We start from the raw sequence: 15,686 nt of genomic DNA on the forward strand, positions 1-15,686 counted from the left end.
CAATTCTTATGTGAAAGCAATCAAAGTTTGCAAAGTTGTTTACAAAGAAACAAAACTGCCAAGACTACTTACTGTGTGTTTAGCAAAGTCTGTTTTCAGTTGTATTTTCAGATTTTGGAATTCCTCTATTTCTTTATCTAAACTCTCAGAATGAAGAAATGTTTGTTTTGTAGATGATTTCTCTTTAGTTATTATATCTTCTGCAGCATGAATTTCTGCCTCTATAGCACCTTTAAGGACTTTGCAATACATCATTTCATAGGGAATCATTTGAATTTTCAAGTCAAGTAGGACAGGCTGCTGGAGCTCAGACTGAATTTGCTTTAAAGTCCTTAAACTGAGGCCCATCTTCTTCTGGAAACCTTGTTTGTGCTTGCATATTTCTTGATTAGCTACTATGATAGAACAGATCATTTGTTCCAGCCCATCTATTTTTGTCTCTAAGGTCTTTATCTGCTTCATGCTGGACTTTTTGAGAGAGGCACTAAATGACTTATTTTTCTTGAAGAGCTTGAATGCTTCTTGAGTTATATATTTGGCATGTTCAACTCTCCATATCAATTTTTTTCCTGATATCAGATTGACTTCAGGAGTAGAACTGGTAAGATCTTCCAAGTCACCACAGTCTTTCTGAATGCTAGATACTATAGCCTCAATCTCACTTAGGACTATTTGATGCCTATCATATTCTGCAAAAAAATTCTTCAGACATTGACCTCTCTTGTCAAGGTTATCCTTTGCTTTGCAGAACTGATCTTTCAGTTCATCAAGTGGTGATGTATCCCACTTCGGATCCAGCCATTTCCAGATCTCCTGGTATTGGTCCAGGTATGATAAATGTGACTGGGTGGCGGAAGTTCTCTCTTTAAACATATTCAGTTTATCTTTTATCATTTGATTCTTAGACAGTGACTCTTCTGGATTTAGTTCCAGCTCATCAAAATGAAGATTGCTAAGATCCTGCTGTAAGGCTTGTATCTCTTCTGAGAATTTTTTATAGGCACCCATTTTGTGTTGTACTAAGCGACCCTTAATTTGAATTACCCTATGGACCCTTTGTGCTCTACTTCTCAGACTTCTCAAACAATCATTTAAAAACAGCTGCTCAAAAGCATTTAGTCCTTCAGATGAATCTCTGCGGTTTGCATCTACAAGGGCTTCCATCTCTTGGATCTTCTTGGGAGTCTCTTCTAAAAGATTCTGCATGTGGTCAAACTCAGACTTTATATTTGTTTTATCAATATCTAAGCTGGATGCTGCCATAATCTTCTGAAGTTGTGCTTCAAATTTCTCTATATTTGCAAAAAGTTTTTCTCTTTTTCCAAGCTGAGATTCCAGCTGCTGTAACTTTTGAGATGATTTCAAAATAAGTAATTGGTAACCAGTTTGCAACTCATGTGAAAGGATGCTAAGTGCAGAATCCTCCTTGGATGGCATGTGAGAAGCAACATGCTGGGCTTCATCTGCTAGCCTTATAAAAGTTGGCTCTTTTTCTTTAGCATCACTGATTACAGCCTTGCAACGTTTAATTTGTGAGAGGAGATCATCTGGAAAGAGTGCTGCCCTCTCATCAAGATGGTGCATTAAAATTTTGTTCCCCAAAATGGCATCTTCTATCTCTTTTGTTATTTCATAGGTCTGGGGATGACCGCCAGTTATCTGGACATTCTCTTTAGGGGTCATTTGCTCCAATTCTTCTACCTGGCTCTGAAGATCATTTATTGTGTTCTCTAAGGCTATTTTTCCTGGACTGCTCCACATTCTTTTCATCTGTACATCTGCATTTCTTTTTAACAAAGAAATGTTTCGCTTAAGGATGCGCAGTTCTAAAGGAATCGAGATAGGGCCGGGACACTCTTCTGTACCAGGAGCACTCAGGCCTGTTTGCAAATCATGTTGCTGTTGCAAACACATTTGGAGTTCCTGTGCTTTGTCCATGAAAAGCTTAAACTCGCCCACTTCTGCCGCTACACAGAACTGTTTCTTTTGAAGACAGTCCCGCATTTGTTTCCACCACTGCTCTGCTTGATTCACCTGGCTTTGTACTAATTCTCTGTCCAGAGTGGATAGTTGTCTAGATAGATTTTCTTGTTCAGATCTCAGCTTGTCTAAAAGACTATTTTCTTTTTGTAGAGAAGCCAACAATTTGTTCAAATTCTCTAGAAGAACTGTGTCTTCTACAGGTCCCCTTCTGCAATAGAAAAACAGGTATAGCTATAATTTTTTTGGTAAAGTCAATTTACTCAACATGCATTCACTAATCAGGTATATAGAACTATATTTCATATATATTAAATTACACTGAAGCTCCGCCATACATTGGATGTAATTACTAACAATGAAAGACCGTTGCACTTATCTAAATGGTCGTTCTTGGTGTGCTGCTTGAGAATCCAAAGGAATGGGTTAATTTTGGTCTGGTTGCCTAGAGACTGAATTAAATAAACTTGGCCACACCTCCCTTTTTCACTCGGGACATCAGTTTTTTCAATGGAAGGCATGGCCGTTTCAACAGATGAAAGCACATGAGATGCCCTGCTAACTGTGATACCCACTTGTCATCAATGATCCTGGGCCGAACTGTGACTGGGCGGGGTTGGATTCTCATGCAGTGCAACAAAAACGACCGTTCAGGTAAGTACAATGGTCTTTCTCCAGTGCGCTGCTTAGAGAATCCAAAGGAATGGGATATGCCTAAGCATATCGGGGAGATGACCGGTCCAGGGAGCCAGAGTCGGAGCAATAGCAATAGCAGTAGACTTAGCAATAGCAGTAGACTTAGCAATAGCAAAAGAGCCAAGGTGGCGCAGTGGTTAAATGCAGCACTGCAGGCTACTGCTAGATCAGCAGGTCAGCGGTTCAAATCTCACCGGCTCAGGGTTGACTCAGCCTTCCATCCTTCCGAGGTGGGTAAAATGAGGACCCAGATTGTTGGGGGCAATATGCTGACTCTCTGTAAACCGCTTAGAGAGGCCTGAAAGGCCTATGAAGCGGTATATAAGTCTACTGCTATTGCTATTGCACTGTGCGTTGAGTGGGCTGTGATGTTCTGGGGCGACAGACGGCCCTGCACCTCATACACCTTGGTGATACAGGCTTTCAACCACCTGCCAATAGTGGTGGACGAGACTCTTTGTCCCATGGAACTGAGAAGGAAGGCCACAAAGAGGGCCTCTGACCATCGGAAGGACGTCATGTGCTTGATGTAATATTGAAGGGCTCAACGTACCTTGAGGGGGTGCCATTTCCACTCGCGGGGATGCATCGGATGGGGACAAAAGTCAGGTAACACCAACCCCTGGGTTCTATGAAACCAGGAGTTGACCTTTGGGGGGAAGGATGGGTACAGCTGGAGAAACACTCTGTTGGGATGGAAAATGCAGAGGTCACTGCGGACTGAAAGGGCCGCCAACTCTGAGACCCTCTGAGCCGAAGTTATGGCCATGAGAAAGGCCACTTTCAAGGTCAGTAACTGAAGGCTGATGGATTGGATAGGCTCGAAGGTAGCTGATGTCAAGGCTTCAAGCATGATGGGCAGCTCCCACGACAGATAATGATGGACTGTCGGAGTACGGAGGTTGGCAGCTCCCCTCAGAAAGGCGTGAACCCTGGGATGGTGTGCGAGGGAACAGTCCGCACTACCATGAAGAACCGTGGAAAGTGCCGCTGTCTGTCTCCATAAGATATTAGGGGCCACTCCCCTATCCAGGCCGTCCTGAAGGAAGTCCAGGACTTGAAGAAGTGAAGCCAATCTTGGGGCAATTCCCAGAGGATGACACCACCTGCAGAAGGCTGACCATGTCGCATTGTACACAAACGTAGTGGATGGACTAGCCACTTGGATGGTACGAATGACACGTGCAGAGAAATTGTCGCATCTCAGCATGTCTCCCTCAATGGCCAAACAGCCAACTGGAGCCACTGAGGGTCCGGGTGAAGAAGGGTCCCTTGGTGAGGATTATCCTGTCGTCCGGGATCCTCTGGGGGGGGTGTACAGATAGGCTGGTTAGGTCACCCCAGTGGGGGGTGACCATCAACATCTCCTCCTGCTCTGACAGAATCTTGTGAATCACCCTCGGGATGAGTGGCAGAGGCGGAATTGCATACAACAGCCCCCAGGGCCAGGGGCAGAGAGAGCGTCGACCCCCTCTGCCCCAAGTGTCTGGAACCTGCTGAAGAATCGAGGTAGGTGTGAATTGGCTGGAGACACGAACAGGTCTACTATCGGAACCCTGAACCTGCAGGACAGATCACAGAAGAGATCCAGATGGAGGCGCCACTTCGCCTGGTTCACAGTCATCCAACTCAGCCAATCAGCTTGCACATTCGTGGAGCCAGAGATGTGGTCTGCCCTGATGGAAAGGAGGTGAGACTCCACCCACAAGAAGAGTGCCTGTGCCTCCAACATCAGACTCCTGGAATGCGTGCCTCCCTGGCAATAGATGTGTGCTTTGGTGGCCACGTTGTCCATGAAGATCAACAAGTTCCACCCCGCCACCAGGTCTGTGAACTCCCGAACAGCCAGGGGGACAGCCAAAAGTTCTAGCCAATTGGTGTTGTTCATTAAGTCCTGGGGGCTTCAATGTCCTTGGGCTACACAAGAGTGTGTGTGAGCCCCCCAACTGTACAAGCTGGAAGCAATCATGATTGTGATCCGATCCGGTTCTCTGAAAAAACAACCTTTCAGCAAGGCTGAGGAGGTCCACCAGTAGAGAGAGCGGATCATCTTGGCAGATAGCCGCACCGTGATGTCTGAGACTCCCTTGTTCCTTCTCTGGTGGGGCAGGAGGAACCATTGGCGCTGTGGTGTGTGAAGTTGGGCCCAGGGAACGATCCCTATGCAAGAGATCAGTTTCCCAAGTAATGTGTAAAGGATGGAAAAATGCACTGATCTCGGAGTCAGAACCTGGTTTACCAGGGCCCGGATGCTGGAGCAACGATCGTGAGACAGGGACACCTGGCATTGAACAGTGTCTATCACAGCCCCTAGATGTAACAGTGATGTGGCTGGCAATAATTGGCTTTTTTTCCATATTTACCATAAATCCGTGAAGCTGCAGCAACCTAATTGTTGCTCAAAGGTCGTGGTGGGCCTGCCTTGGAGATGTATCAGGACATCATCAAGATAGGCTTGAGGTCTGATGGGACGAGAACTGATATGGGCCATCACTGTGGCCAACAGCTTCATGAATGTCCTTCGGCCGATGAGAGGCCGAATGGCAGGGCCTGGTATTGAAAATGGTGCCCTGTGTAAGAGAATCGTAGGAACTTCCTGTGTGAGTGACGAATGGGCACATGAAGGTATGCCTCCTTGATGTCTACCGATGTTAGGTAGTCTCCCTGGCGAATGCAGCCCAAGATGGTTTGCCGCGACTGCATTTTGAAACGCTTGTATGTCAGATATACGTTTAGCCTCTTGAGATCCAGGATCGCTCTCCACCTCCCGGAGTTCTTAGGCACTAAGAACAGGATAGAGTAACCCTTCCTCTCTTGACCTGAGGGGACCAGTTCGATGGCACAAATGTCCAGAAAGGGCTGGATCTCGGTGTCCATGAGAGCCCTCATGACCCAGCACCTTGGGATGGAGCACCAGACGAATCGTCTCAGGGAGGTAGACAGAAAGTCTAGAGTGAGGCCGATCAGCACGGTCTTGAGAACCCAAGTGTCCCAGGTTGACTGTTCCCATTAGTTGATGGTGAGTCAACCACCAATGGGAATAGCAACCTGGGAGTCAGCGGTACTGATGGAAGAGTCGGTAGCCGGAGCCTCGGCCTCCATGTCTGGGCTGGGACTGCTGATGCTGCTGGGGCTGCTACTGTTGCCTGCCCCTATCCCTAAATCCGGACAATCCTGGGGCCGGTCTGATCCCTGGTAATAGGGTCTCTGGTACTGGGGTCCAGTGGACTCCAATCCTCTCAAAAGGGCTGCCGGCAGGACTAAGGTTGAGACCTACGGTCTGCCCGTCTTTGCATGCAGGGAAGCACTTTCTTTTTATCTTTATTTTCGATAAGAATGGAATCCAGAGCTTTGCCAAAAAGTTTCCTTTTTTTAAATGGAGCTGCCGCCAGGTGCCACTTAGAGCGCATGTCCGCCTGCCAATGGCGGAGCCAGAGGAGGAGGCAGGATGTGACATTAGTAGCCAATGCTCTGGAAGCAAATTTAGCTGCTGCTAGGGTAGCATCAGCCAAAAATTTCAGAGCTGCCACCAACTTGTTAATGTCTTGGTGGAGGCGCATGTCCTCAGGCGTCTAGCCTGGACTGCAATTGCCTGAGCCATACCAAGGAAGTCCTATTGAAAAAGGATGCAGCAGTGGCTGCACGAATCGCCCAGGGAGCCGCCTGGTGTGATTTGCAGAAGGTTTATTTTGCCTTGCAGTCCTCTGCCTTCAGCCCTTCAGATGAGTCTGACGGGAAAATGGCAGGGGAGATCAAAGCAGCGATCAGTGGATCCACGGATGGTATTTGGAGGAGCCCCTCCAGATCCAGACTGGGCCCAAAGAGTCACTTGTCATTGTTGCTCGGTGGTGGAACTGCAGGAGGCTGGGACCACTGTCTCTGGATGACATCCAGAAAAAGTTTGGGAGACGGGATGACCTCCTGTTCTAGAACTGGTTCCGAGAACAAACGTTCAGTGGAATCTAGGCCCAGTGAAGGTTCTACTGGGGTGCTCTTGCCACCAATGTTAGCAGTAGACCTTGCTTTAAATAGCAGGGATTTGAACAGAGTAGGCCAGAAAATGTCCCCGGCAGTGGGGACATCCGGGGGGGCACCCCATCATCTGATAATTCTTGGTCACCCTGCTCCTCATCACCCAGAGGTGATTCATCGCTATGGTAGATTAAGCAGGAGAAGGGGGTCCCCTGCAGGACTGGGAGCAGGCTGTGAAGGTGCCCTCAACTGCCTGGACCTCCTGCGGTTCAGAGTCAACCCCCTGTGAGAAAACAGCAGAGATCAGATCCCTGAATTCTCTAGGGAGGTCCACAACCTGATTGTCCACCACACAGTCCTCCTGCCATGGGGGTGAATGTGGCCTTGGGCGGGGAACGCCTGGCTGCAGGTGTGGAGTGCCTGGGGTGAGAGGCCTGTGTAATACTGAGGACTGACACACTTGGCGTGGAACCAGGTCCCAGGCATACATCCTCCCTCAGAGAGGCCCTGTACCTGGATATTATCTTGGGACCAATCCCTAGCCATGCCCAAAGGAGATCCTTGAAGGGACAAAGGAGGCAGTACCTCCAGTTGCAAGGGCAGAGGAGAATTAGGCGCCCTAGATGATTTAGAAGCTTTAGAGACCTTTTTGGAGGAAGCCCGGTGTTCGGACGGGTATCCTTATCAGCAGCCGCTGATAAGGAAATGGCTATTGGCTGTGCTCCTGGTGGTAGTCCTCCCCACCCTGCTGGGGGAGGGAAATCTCTCAAGGGTGAGCTTTCAGGGGAAATCCCTTCCCCCAATGCTGGAATAGGAGCCTGGTCTGCCATTTTCCTTAATTGCACACTCTGTGAATTATTGGGGGAATACAAGGCAAACCTGCAGGGGACCCAGCGATCCTGGTTGGTCAATAGGTGATATGCAATCACCAGAGGACAAAGTGCCACAGAAAAACTCAGCTGAGATCGCTTGCGGAGATAAGCCAGTGATATCAAAACCACACTGCTGCTCTCTTCGGAAGCCAGCTCGCAATGAGGCTCTTGGCACTTTAAAATGGCCTACGTTGCTCAGGAGCTAAATTGGCACCGAAACCAATGGTCCACCAATTTGGATATAGCCAATCGGCACTCAGCAGCTCCAGGCGCAGCCTGCACCTGCAAAATTTGAATTCCGGAATCAAAATGGCGACTCTGCAAGCCTGAAGCAGCAAAAAGCATTAGCAGTGGGAGGATGGTGCACCAAGCCTTCAAGTACAGCAAGAGGCGCTCGAGAACGGCACACCGAATTCATGGCCCTCGGAACCAGGCAGCAAGACAATCACGGGCTAGCCTGAGCAATCAGGCAGAAGCGCCCAACAGCGCACACCCTCCCCCAGAGGGGAAAAACTTTGGCAGCAGTTCTTGCCAACGGACCGGGCTAACCAGCACACCCGCAAAATTCATAAACATTTACAATACAGTAAAACAAGAAAAATAATACCTGTGACTGCTAAGAAAATCCAAAGGAAAAAACTCCTTAAAGTTACAGGAGAAAATGTGATTATGTCTCTTTAGTCAAACTGAATTGAAAAAACTGATGAGCCAAGTGAAAAAGGGAGGCATGGCCAAGTTTATTCAATTCAGTCTCTAGGCAACCAGACCAAAATTAACCCATTCCATTGGATTCTCTAAGCAGCGCACTGGAGAATATGTATGTTTTTAACATTTAAATATAACTGGAACCATTCAAAGGGATATTATATATAAATAATACCATAGCAATAATTGTTGCAAATACAATGATTATTAATTCATATCCTATGTTGATTTACTAAGCCACAATAGGAAAGTTCAAATATTTATGGCTTAGCGTTGTATATAAATCATATTATTCTATGTCTGTCCCAAGCCTTTGGGAATGTAACAAATTACAAAACAAATGAAATAAAAGTTTCCTTTCTATGGTGTACACATTAACAATAAATTAAGTGAATTATATCACATCCAACAAATGTAGAAAGCTGGTCCAGGAACTTACGTATATATGTTTTCTTTTTCTGCTAATAAATGTTTCATTGAAGACTGAACAGTAGCAAGACATTCATGGTAGCGATTGACTAAATTAAACTGATTCTGCTTGGCCTCTTTAGCAGTCATTAATTCTTGCAGGAGTCTGTCCCAACTGGAAGAGGTCACCCTGTGGGCGTCCTTGTGGTTTGGCTGACTTCCTTCTGCCACCACTGAGTGTTCTGGCCACACTGACAAAGCTTGAGCTTTCTTCTTTTCTAGCTGCAGACACAAATCCTATGACAGAAAATCGGAGAGGGGAGGTGGGTCTTGTCTTGTTTGTTTTAAAGGAATTGTTTCATCTTTATGTCTTTCTGAATCAGATTAAATACCTATTTACTACGCATTGTATTTCTAACTACAAATGGTCAAAATATTTCCCAAAAGTCCACATTTAGGGCACTAAGGCCAGTGAAGCTGCCAAGGTGAAGGGGACGTGGGCAAAATGCCATGGACAATAGGGAAGAAATTGTTATAATGAGCTCCTTCATATTGTTCATGACATTTTCTACCCCTTGTTAAAAGTAAGAGGAATACCCCAACACCCCATACACCCCATTTCTCCTGCCACAGATAAATATGTAGCTTTGGATCATTTTTCTCAAAAATAAAGGAACAAGTACAGGTTTTCAATTCATTTGTTTAACTGCATTCTCTTTATCTACTTTTAGGATTTGTGTGAAGAACAGACCACGTTTTGGGTCATATTTATGCATAAATGTGGAAAGTTCAAATGAGTTCACAGACTTAAGCCCCATTGGAGGTGAGGTCTCTCATACAACCCCCCCCCCTGTGTTATTTTAGACAGAAGGATGCCAATTGGTGGGAACAATCTGTGTTATTATTCCCTTCCCTTCATGTTGTTGAAATGCTCACATATCCAATGTCATGAGATTGCACTACCCAGAAATAGCTATGAGATTCTCATGTGCCTGAGCAGACGAGTGGGAGGATAAGAATATAGCAGGGACTAACAGAGTGCTTACAGCCACGCCAATGAACATATTGTTTCCATACCTCTATCTCTCTCAGTTGATCTTTCATTAATACAATATCTAACTCTGCAGTCCAAATTTTCACTTTGTTGATCTTTTGTTCCAGCTCTGCATACTCAACAATTGTTTGGTCTTCAAGATAATCCTGTTGGGAAATCCAAACAGGTAACTGCATTGATTTGACATAAATTATTTTGCAATCTATGGAAATACTTCTATATCATTATAATCCAGATTTTTTTTATTGAAGAGAAAGGTATCAGGTACATATCTTGCTGGGAGCTTGTTCACCTGATTTAAGTTACATCATGTCCACTTTATTCATTGTTCTAGCTAAGATGATTACTTCCCATCCTTGCATGACGGAGGGGTTATAAAAAGTACCCTAAACATTTCCTACCCCACAACAACATCTGGCTAGCTAACCGTGTTTAGCAGATCACCTTAGTGGTCAAGAATCAAGAAAAAGAAAGAAGATTCATTTTTGGAACCTGGAATCTCGGTACCTTGCTGGAGAGAAACAAATGCAAACAAGGACTGTTTTTCTTCACTTGAAATTCCCATTGCTTGCAAACGCAACAGTGCAATAATGGGAATTTCAATGGAAGAAAAATATTAAATTTATGGTGAATATTACTCTTCAAGTAAATTCATATACTGTAATATGCTTGTGGATATTATATTTGGACTTGATCCTTTGGCTTTTACTCTTGTGTTTACTATCCAAGGTTGAGATTTTGAGATGATTACATCAAATAATTAAATAATTAAATAATTAAATAATTAAATAATTAAATAATTAAATAATTAAATAATTAAATAATTAAATAATTAAATAATTAAATAATTAAATAATTAAATAATTAAATAATTAAATAATTAAATAATTAAATAATTAAATAATTAAATAATTAAATAATTAAATAATTAAATAATTAAATAATTAAATAATTAAATAATTAAATAATTAAATAATTAAATAATTAAATAAATAAATAAATAAATAAATACTTCATCAATGGTATGTTACACCAGTATTAATGGCCAAAATAGACAATCTCAGGATCACCTCCTGAGACAATTTTCCATGTTTGGTGGCAACATTTAAACTAGAAAATAGAAAAACAAAGTCTAAAAGTTGAATTTCCCTTTCAACGCACCATTTTCTTGTTAAATATTATTAAACTTGACTCTCACTTGATAACTGCATATTAATTTGATTTTGATAAAGAATGAATGTTTTAAAATCTGGTAAGATACATAAATATGTGGAACAAAAATTATATTATTTTGATATTTTGCTCGATCACTTGGTTTTATAATGCTGTAGATCTCTCTACTATTCACCTATTGGTTGCTTCCCCCCCCCATTTTTTCTTTTTTCTGATTCTCTTTCTCAGTTGTGGTTTTTAAATCTCTCTGTCTCTCTCCCCCTCTCCCTGTCTCTCTCAAAAATAAAGATCTGAACATTCACATGTGAAACTGAGAAAAACAAGCATTCTTTCAAAAGCCAAATCTTATTTTAGAGGGAATTAACAATAAAGAGAAGTTTATCCTACTCAGCTTCACATGAACCAGTATTCCTGGGCCAATGGCCCACCCTCTCCACTATTGGAAACTGAAAAGAGAAAGGGTGAAATTGATTGAATTATGGATTAATGGCTATCCTGGCTGAAGAGCTAGCAGTGCACAAGAATAGCACTTAACCATGTCCTTCAATGAAGTTGTGCAACAACAGAGATTACTACCTTGCTTTCCGGAGATGGATGTATAATGGACAAAGGAGTAGGGTCAGCCTCCATTACCTTTCCATTCATTAATGGCAAAATGGTTTGAGGCATTTCTGACCAGGCAAATGTTGCTTGCAATTTCTTTTGATAGCCATGCTGCTGTTGCGGAGTTTCATTGGGATAATCATCCGCCAGTATTTGCTCTGATTTCTGCTGCTGCTTTGCACACTGGCTTGCTGAACTTTGGAAATTGTGGGCTTCCATCAAATTGCCTTTCAATTCCTGCTAAGTAGAAGTAGAATGGAGGAGAAAGGAGGGGAAAGAGAGAAAAATCATAACCTTCTCGGGACAGCAGGTACTGAAATGTCAATTGCTTTCTTAATGGAAAGATAGTGAAAGAATAATAGAATAAAGGGGTGGTAAAGGTCAGTGAAAAGCACATCTGCACAGACGCCTCTCCCAGGAACAATATTATGAGGATGGAGAAGGTTGCTCAAAGCTCTGACAAAGTTAATTGGCCTAAAAGTTTTCTCCTTCTATGGCTGTAATCTTATAATTCACAGGAGATGGGTCCCTTCTAACCAGATTCAGTCTGTTTACTCTCTATACTGTGAAGCAGTGCAAATGGGTGTGGAGTTTTCTTGGAACTGTTGAAAGGGCTGTGTTGTAGACTGGAGATAGATGATGTCATATTCCTCCCTTTCTGTTGAGAGATGGCTGTTCAGTTTTGACATAGATGGCCTCTTTGACCCTTCTTTCAAACCAGCGGTCCTATTTGTCCATTTTATTACAAAACTAGTCCAATGTTGCCATTTATGATAGAAAACAGCTTGACTTACAAAGGGGCTATTGGCTTGTCTTCCTCTGCTTTTAAGTATTTTTGCTTCAGTTGAAGAATGTATTCATGAGGAGACCCCAGGTTACCTAAGGCAACACTGTTCAACACAATCATGTAGAAAATACCTTTGTCTGGAAATCTATTTTCTATCAGAAATGGCAACACTGGGCTAGTTTTGTAATAAAATGTAAAATATGGGCATACAGAATGGACATGTTGAGTCCCTGGGATCTTCTAATTGGACTGGGAAAGACCTATGCTTAAAACCACAGGCAATCCCTGACAGTTTGTATCGGGACAACATTCAGCAGTCCATCTTCATTTAAAAGACAAAGGTTACTCTTTTGAAGACAGCAAAGTTCACATTTTGGACAAATAGGACCGCTGGTTTGAAAGAGGGGTCAAAGAGGCCATCTATGTCAATATTGAACAGCCATCTCTCAACAGAAAGGGAGGAATATGACATCATCTATCTCCAGTCTACAACACAACCCTTTCAACAGTTCCAAGAAAACTTCACACTCATTTGCACTACTCAGGTGATCCTGATGACACAGATAAACCTCCAGATCATCTTAACGACTCATTAAAAGAATGCAAATAACCATCTGTCTGCAAGGTGTATAAATCCTTCTATTTCCCACCATCCAGTCAGAGTTGAAGAAGCTTCTTGGACGAGAAGTGAAATGTCTTCAAAGGACAACCAGAATGTTCAGTTGCCTCTTGAAAAAGCACCTTTTGGACAACCGTGATCTGGGTGACTGAGAATCTCCATAGACATTTGTATAGATAATGTAAATTAGTTATGTTGGTGCCCTGGCATTGTACTAGGGAGCATCTAAGTTCCTATGCTCTAACTCTATAAAAGATAGCTGCATTTATTCCATTAATCCATGAGGTTCCTTTGGTCCTGGTTGCACCCACTTCCATTGGAGCAAGAAGCAATAGTTGAAGGAAGAGGACTTGTGGCAGCTCTCAACACTCTACTGGGTATCACAGGGGCAGAGAAAGAGAATGCAGCAGAGAGTATAATACAACTGATGTCTGCAACATGTACAAGTGACATTGGCCCTATGGTATGAAGCACCTTTAACACACCATCCCCATGGATTTGATACCAGAGAAGGAGCAGGACTGTTCAACTTTTCACAAATTGAACTTGAGGAAAAATATCCAGTATGGCAGATATAAGCAAAGTCACTCTCCAATACTGATGGTTCTTGCATCTGTTTATCTTAGTTCTGAATATTTTTCTACTGCCTTGTCAGCTGCAACCATCCTGTAACTTCCTTATTTCATCCATTTATATGGGATATATTATGGATTATATAGATTGACCACTGCCAGAAGAATCACGAAGATTATGAACAGCTTTGCATTTGTAAACTCTCACTCTGCTTTGGCTTCCCTGATTAAAATTGCAGGTTCCTCCTTATCTAAAGACTATGGGCTTGCTACCAAAAATTTTGTAACTTCCAATGGATAAGACGTTAACTTGTTGCCGAAAGCATAACAAAATAGGAGAGGGCATTGTACAGTATTTGGTGGGGAATACAAGCTACACCTAGACTGCAAAAACTTGGTGTTAAGAGTTGTCTGCTTCCCTTTGTTGCCTTCTGTTGGTTATCCAGTTTTTGTAGCCCGTGTTTGTTTGTTTGTTTGTTTGTTTGTTTGTTTGTTTAAATTTATCACTCCAGCAGACTCTGGGTGGTGTAGAAAATCTAACACTAACTAAAACAGTTAGAAACATAGACAAAAATAATCCCTCAGCAAGACAGACCCAACAGCATATTAACCCCCGTCTAGGATCAAAGCCAGCCTTCATGGGCTTTTCAGAACCCAGGAAAGTGGGCACCATCTGTATCTCTGAGAGGATGCTTGTTCCAGGGACAGGGTCAGCCACAGAGATGGCGCACTTTCCAGATACCATAAGACAGCAACATTTAATAGAAGAGACCTGGAACATACATACTCTGCCCAAACGCACTAGCGGTATAGTAGTCCTAGGAAAGCCCACATGAATGGTTTTCATTATGATCTCAAAAGCACAGACAGGCACACATTGAGACAAGGAATCCATCAAGTACAATGGTCTAAAGCTATGAAGAACTATGAAAATCAAGCCAATACTTTGAACTAAGTCCACAAAGGGGGCTAAGAGCCAACGGAGATGACAAAATGCTGGCATAATAAACTCATAATACCAATCATGGCTATGAGAGGCTTCCTTTCTCAGCAACAGCAAGAGGCAATAATCACAGCATTGGAGACACCAACCCAGAATATGAGTTTGTCTCTCACTCCATATGTCACTTGTTTACCTGCTCTCCCTCCTGCTGCTGGGAAAGAAAATGCAGTGGAGGGTTACAATCTTATTTCATCTAAAGAGCTGTTGGACATTTTTCTCCCCGCTGGAAGAGTGGGAGGAGAAGGTGATAGCAGCAGGTTAATTCCCAAAGCAGAGCAATAGTAAATTTGTTGCTATGGAAGAGATGTGCTAATGTTTTCAGAAAGGACTTGAAGCACATTGACTCATCCTTTTATAGATGTCCTTAAATACATGAAGGTGCTATGGAGAATAAACCAAGTGGTCCATATCCTACAGAACTTTATGGAAGAGTGCAGGATTTGATATCAGGAAAGGATTATCCACAGACTTTTGTTCAGGTAAGTGGTTGGAGGACATTGAATTAGAAAATCCTACCTATTACTTTCAGAGGAGTTATTCAGGACAGTTAAATTGTGTCTGAGTGCTGCACATTTTCTTTAATGATGCTTGCTCTCTGATTACCTATCAGCAATATTCTGGGAATAAATAAATTTCTCTATTTCAAAATAGAGAAACAGCAAACTTATAAGGAAAGAAACAGGAATATACAGGTGATTGTAAAGTCATATCCCTTACTAATCCACGCCTCATCATTCCATATCATAACCACTATTTTATGGAAATGGCACACACAAAAAAGCCCTTTCAAAACCATTCTATCAAATGTTTGAAAGTAAGATTGCCAGGGAGAGTAAAAGATTACCTCAGTAACTGCAGCTGCTCTCTCCTCAGATACAAGTGCTAAGGAGCTTGGTAATTGCACTTTACGTGTCAACCATTCTGGAAAGAAATCTGGAGCTTCTCTATCCAGCTGATTTTTCACTCTGAAGGAATTTTCCTTCAAAAGACAGAAACATGAAATAATTAAGTCAAGTGAAGATTGCAGAAGAAGTTGGAGAATTATTATATGTTATCTCCATATTTACATTCATATTATATGAATTTAAACCATATTATATATTATATTCATATTCAGAATATGACATGATAATAATAGTCAAAGGTCCTCAAGATCTGGATGCACCATAAAGGCCTGGGAATCCCAGAGAACTGGCATGCTAGTAAGACAGCTCCATTATTATTAACATACTTTTATTCTTT

At 42.8% G+C, this 15,686-nt stretch overlaps 1 protein-coding gene across 1 annotated transcript in view; it reads right to left on the reverse strand.

Moving 5' to 3' along the window:
- Positions 1-15,686, reverse strand: part of SYNE2 (spectrin repeat containing nuclear envelope protein 2) — a 247,724-nt gene that overhangs the window by 128,512 nt on the left and 103,526 nt on the right. Inside the window, exons 44-48 of the mRNA XM_087727378.1 lie at positions 15,289-15,423; positions 11,437-11,700; positions 9,711-9,833; positions 8,665-8,930; positions 73-2,191 (exon numbers count right to left, since the gene is read on the reverse strand). Coding sequence (XP_087583504.1) covers positions 73-2,191; positions 8,665-8,930; positions 9,711-9,833; positions 11,437-11,700; positions 15,289-15,423 — 2,907 coding nt within the window. The remainder of the gene's footprint in view (positions 1-72; positions 2,192-8,664; positions 8,931-9,710; positions 9,834-11,436; positions 11,701-15,288; positions 15,424-15,686) is intronic.

This window comes from Thamnophis sirtalis, unplaced genomic scaffold, assembly GCF_051295495.1.
Source record: "Thamnophis sirtalis isolate CommonGarterSnake01/CBP01778 unplaced genomic scaffold, rThaSir2_p1.2 scaffold_1, whole genome shotgun sequence".
NCBI lineage: Eukaryota > Metazoa > Chordata > Lepidosauria > Squamata > Natricidae > Thamnophis > Thamnophis sirtalis.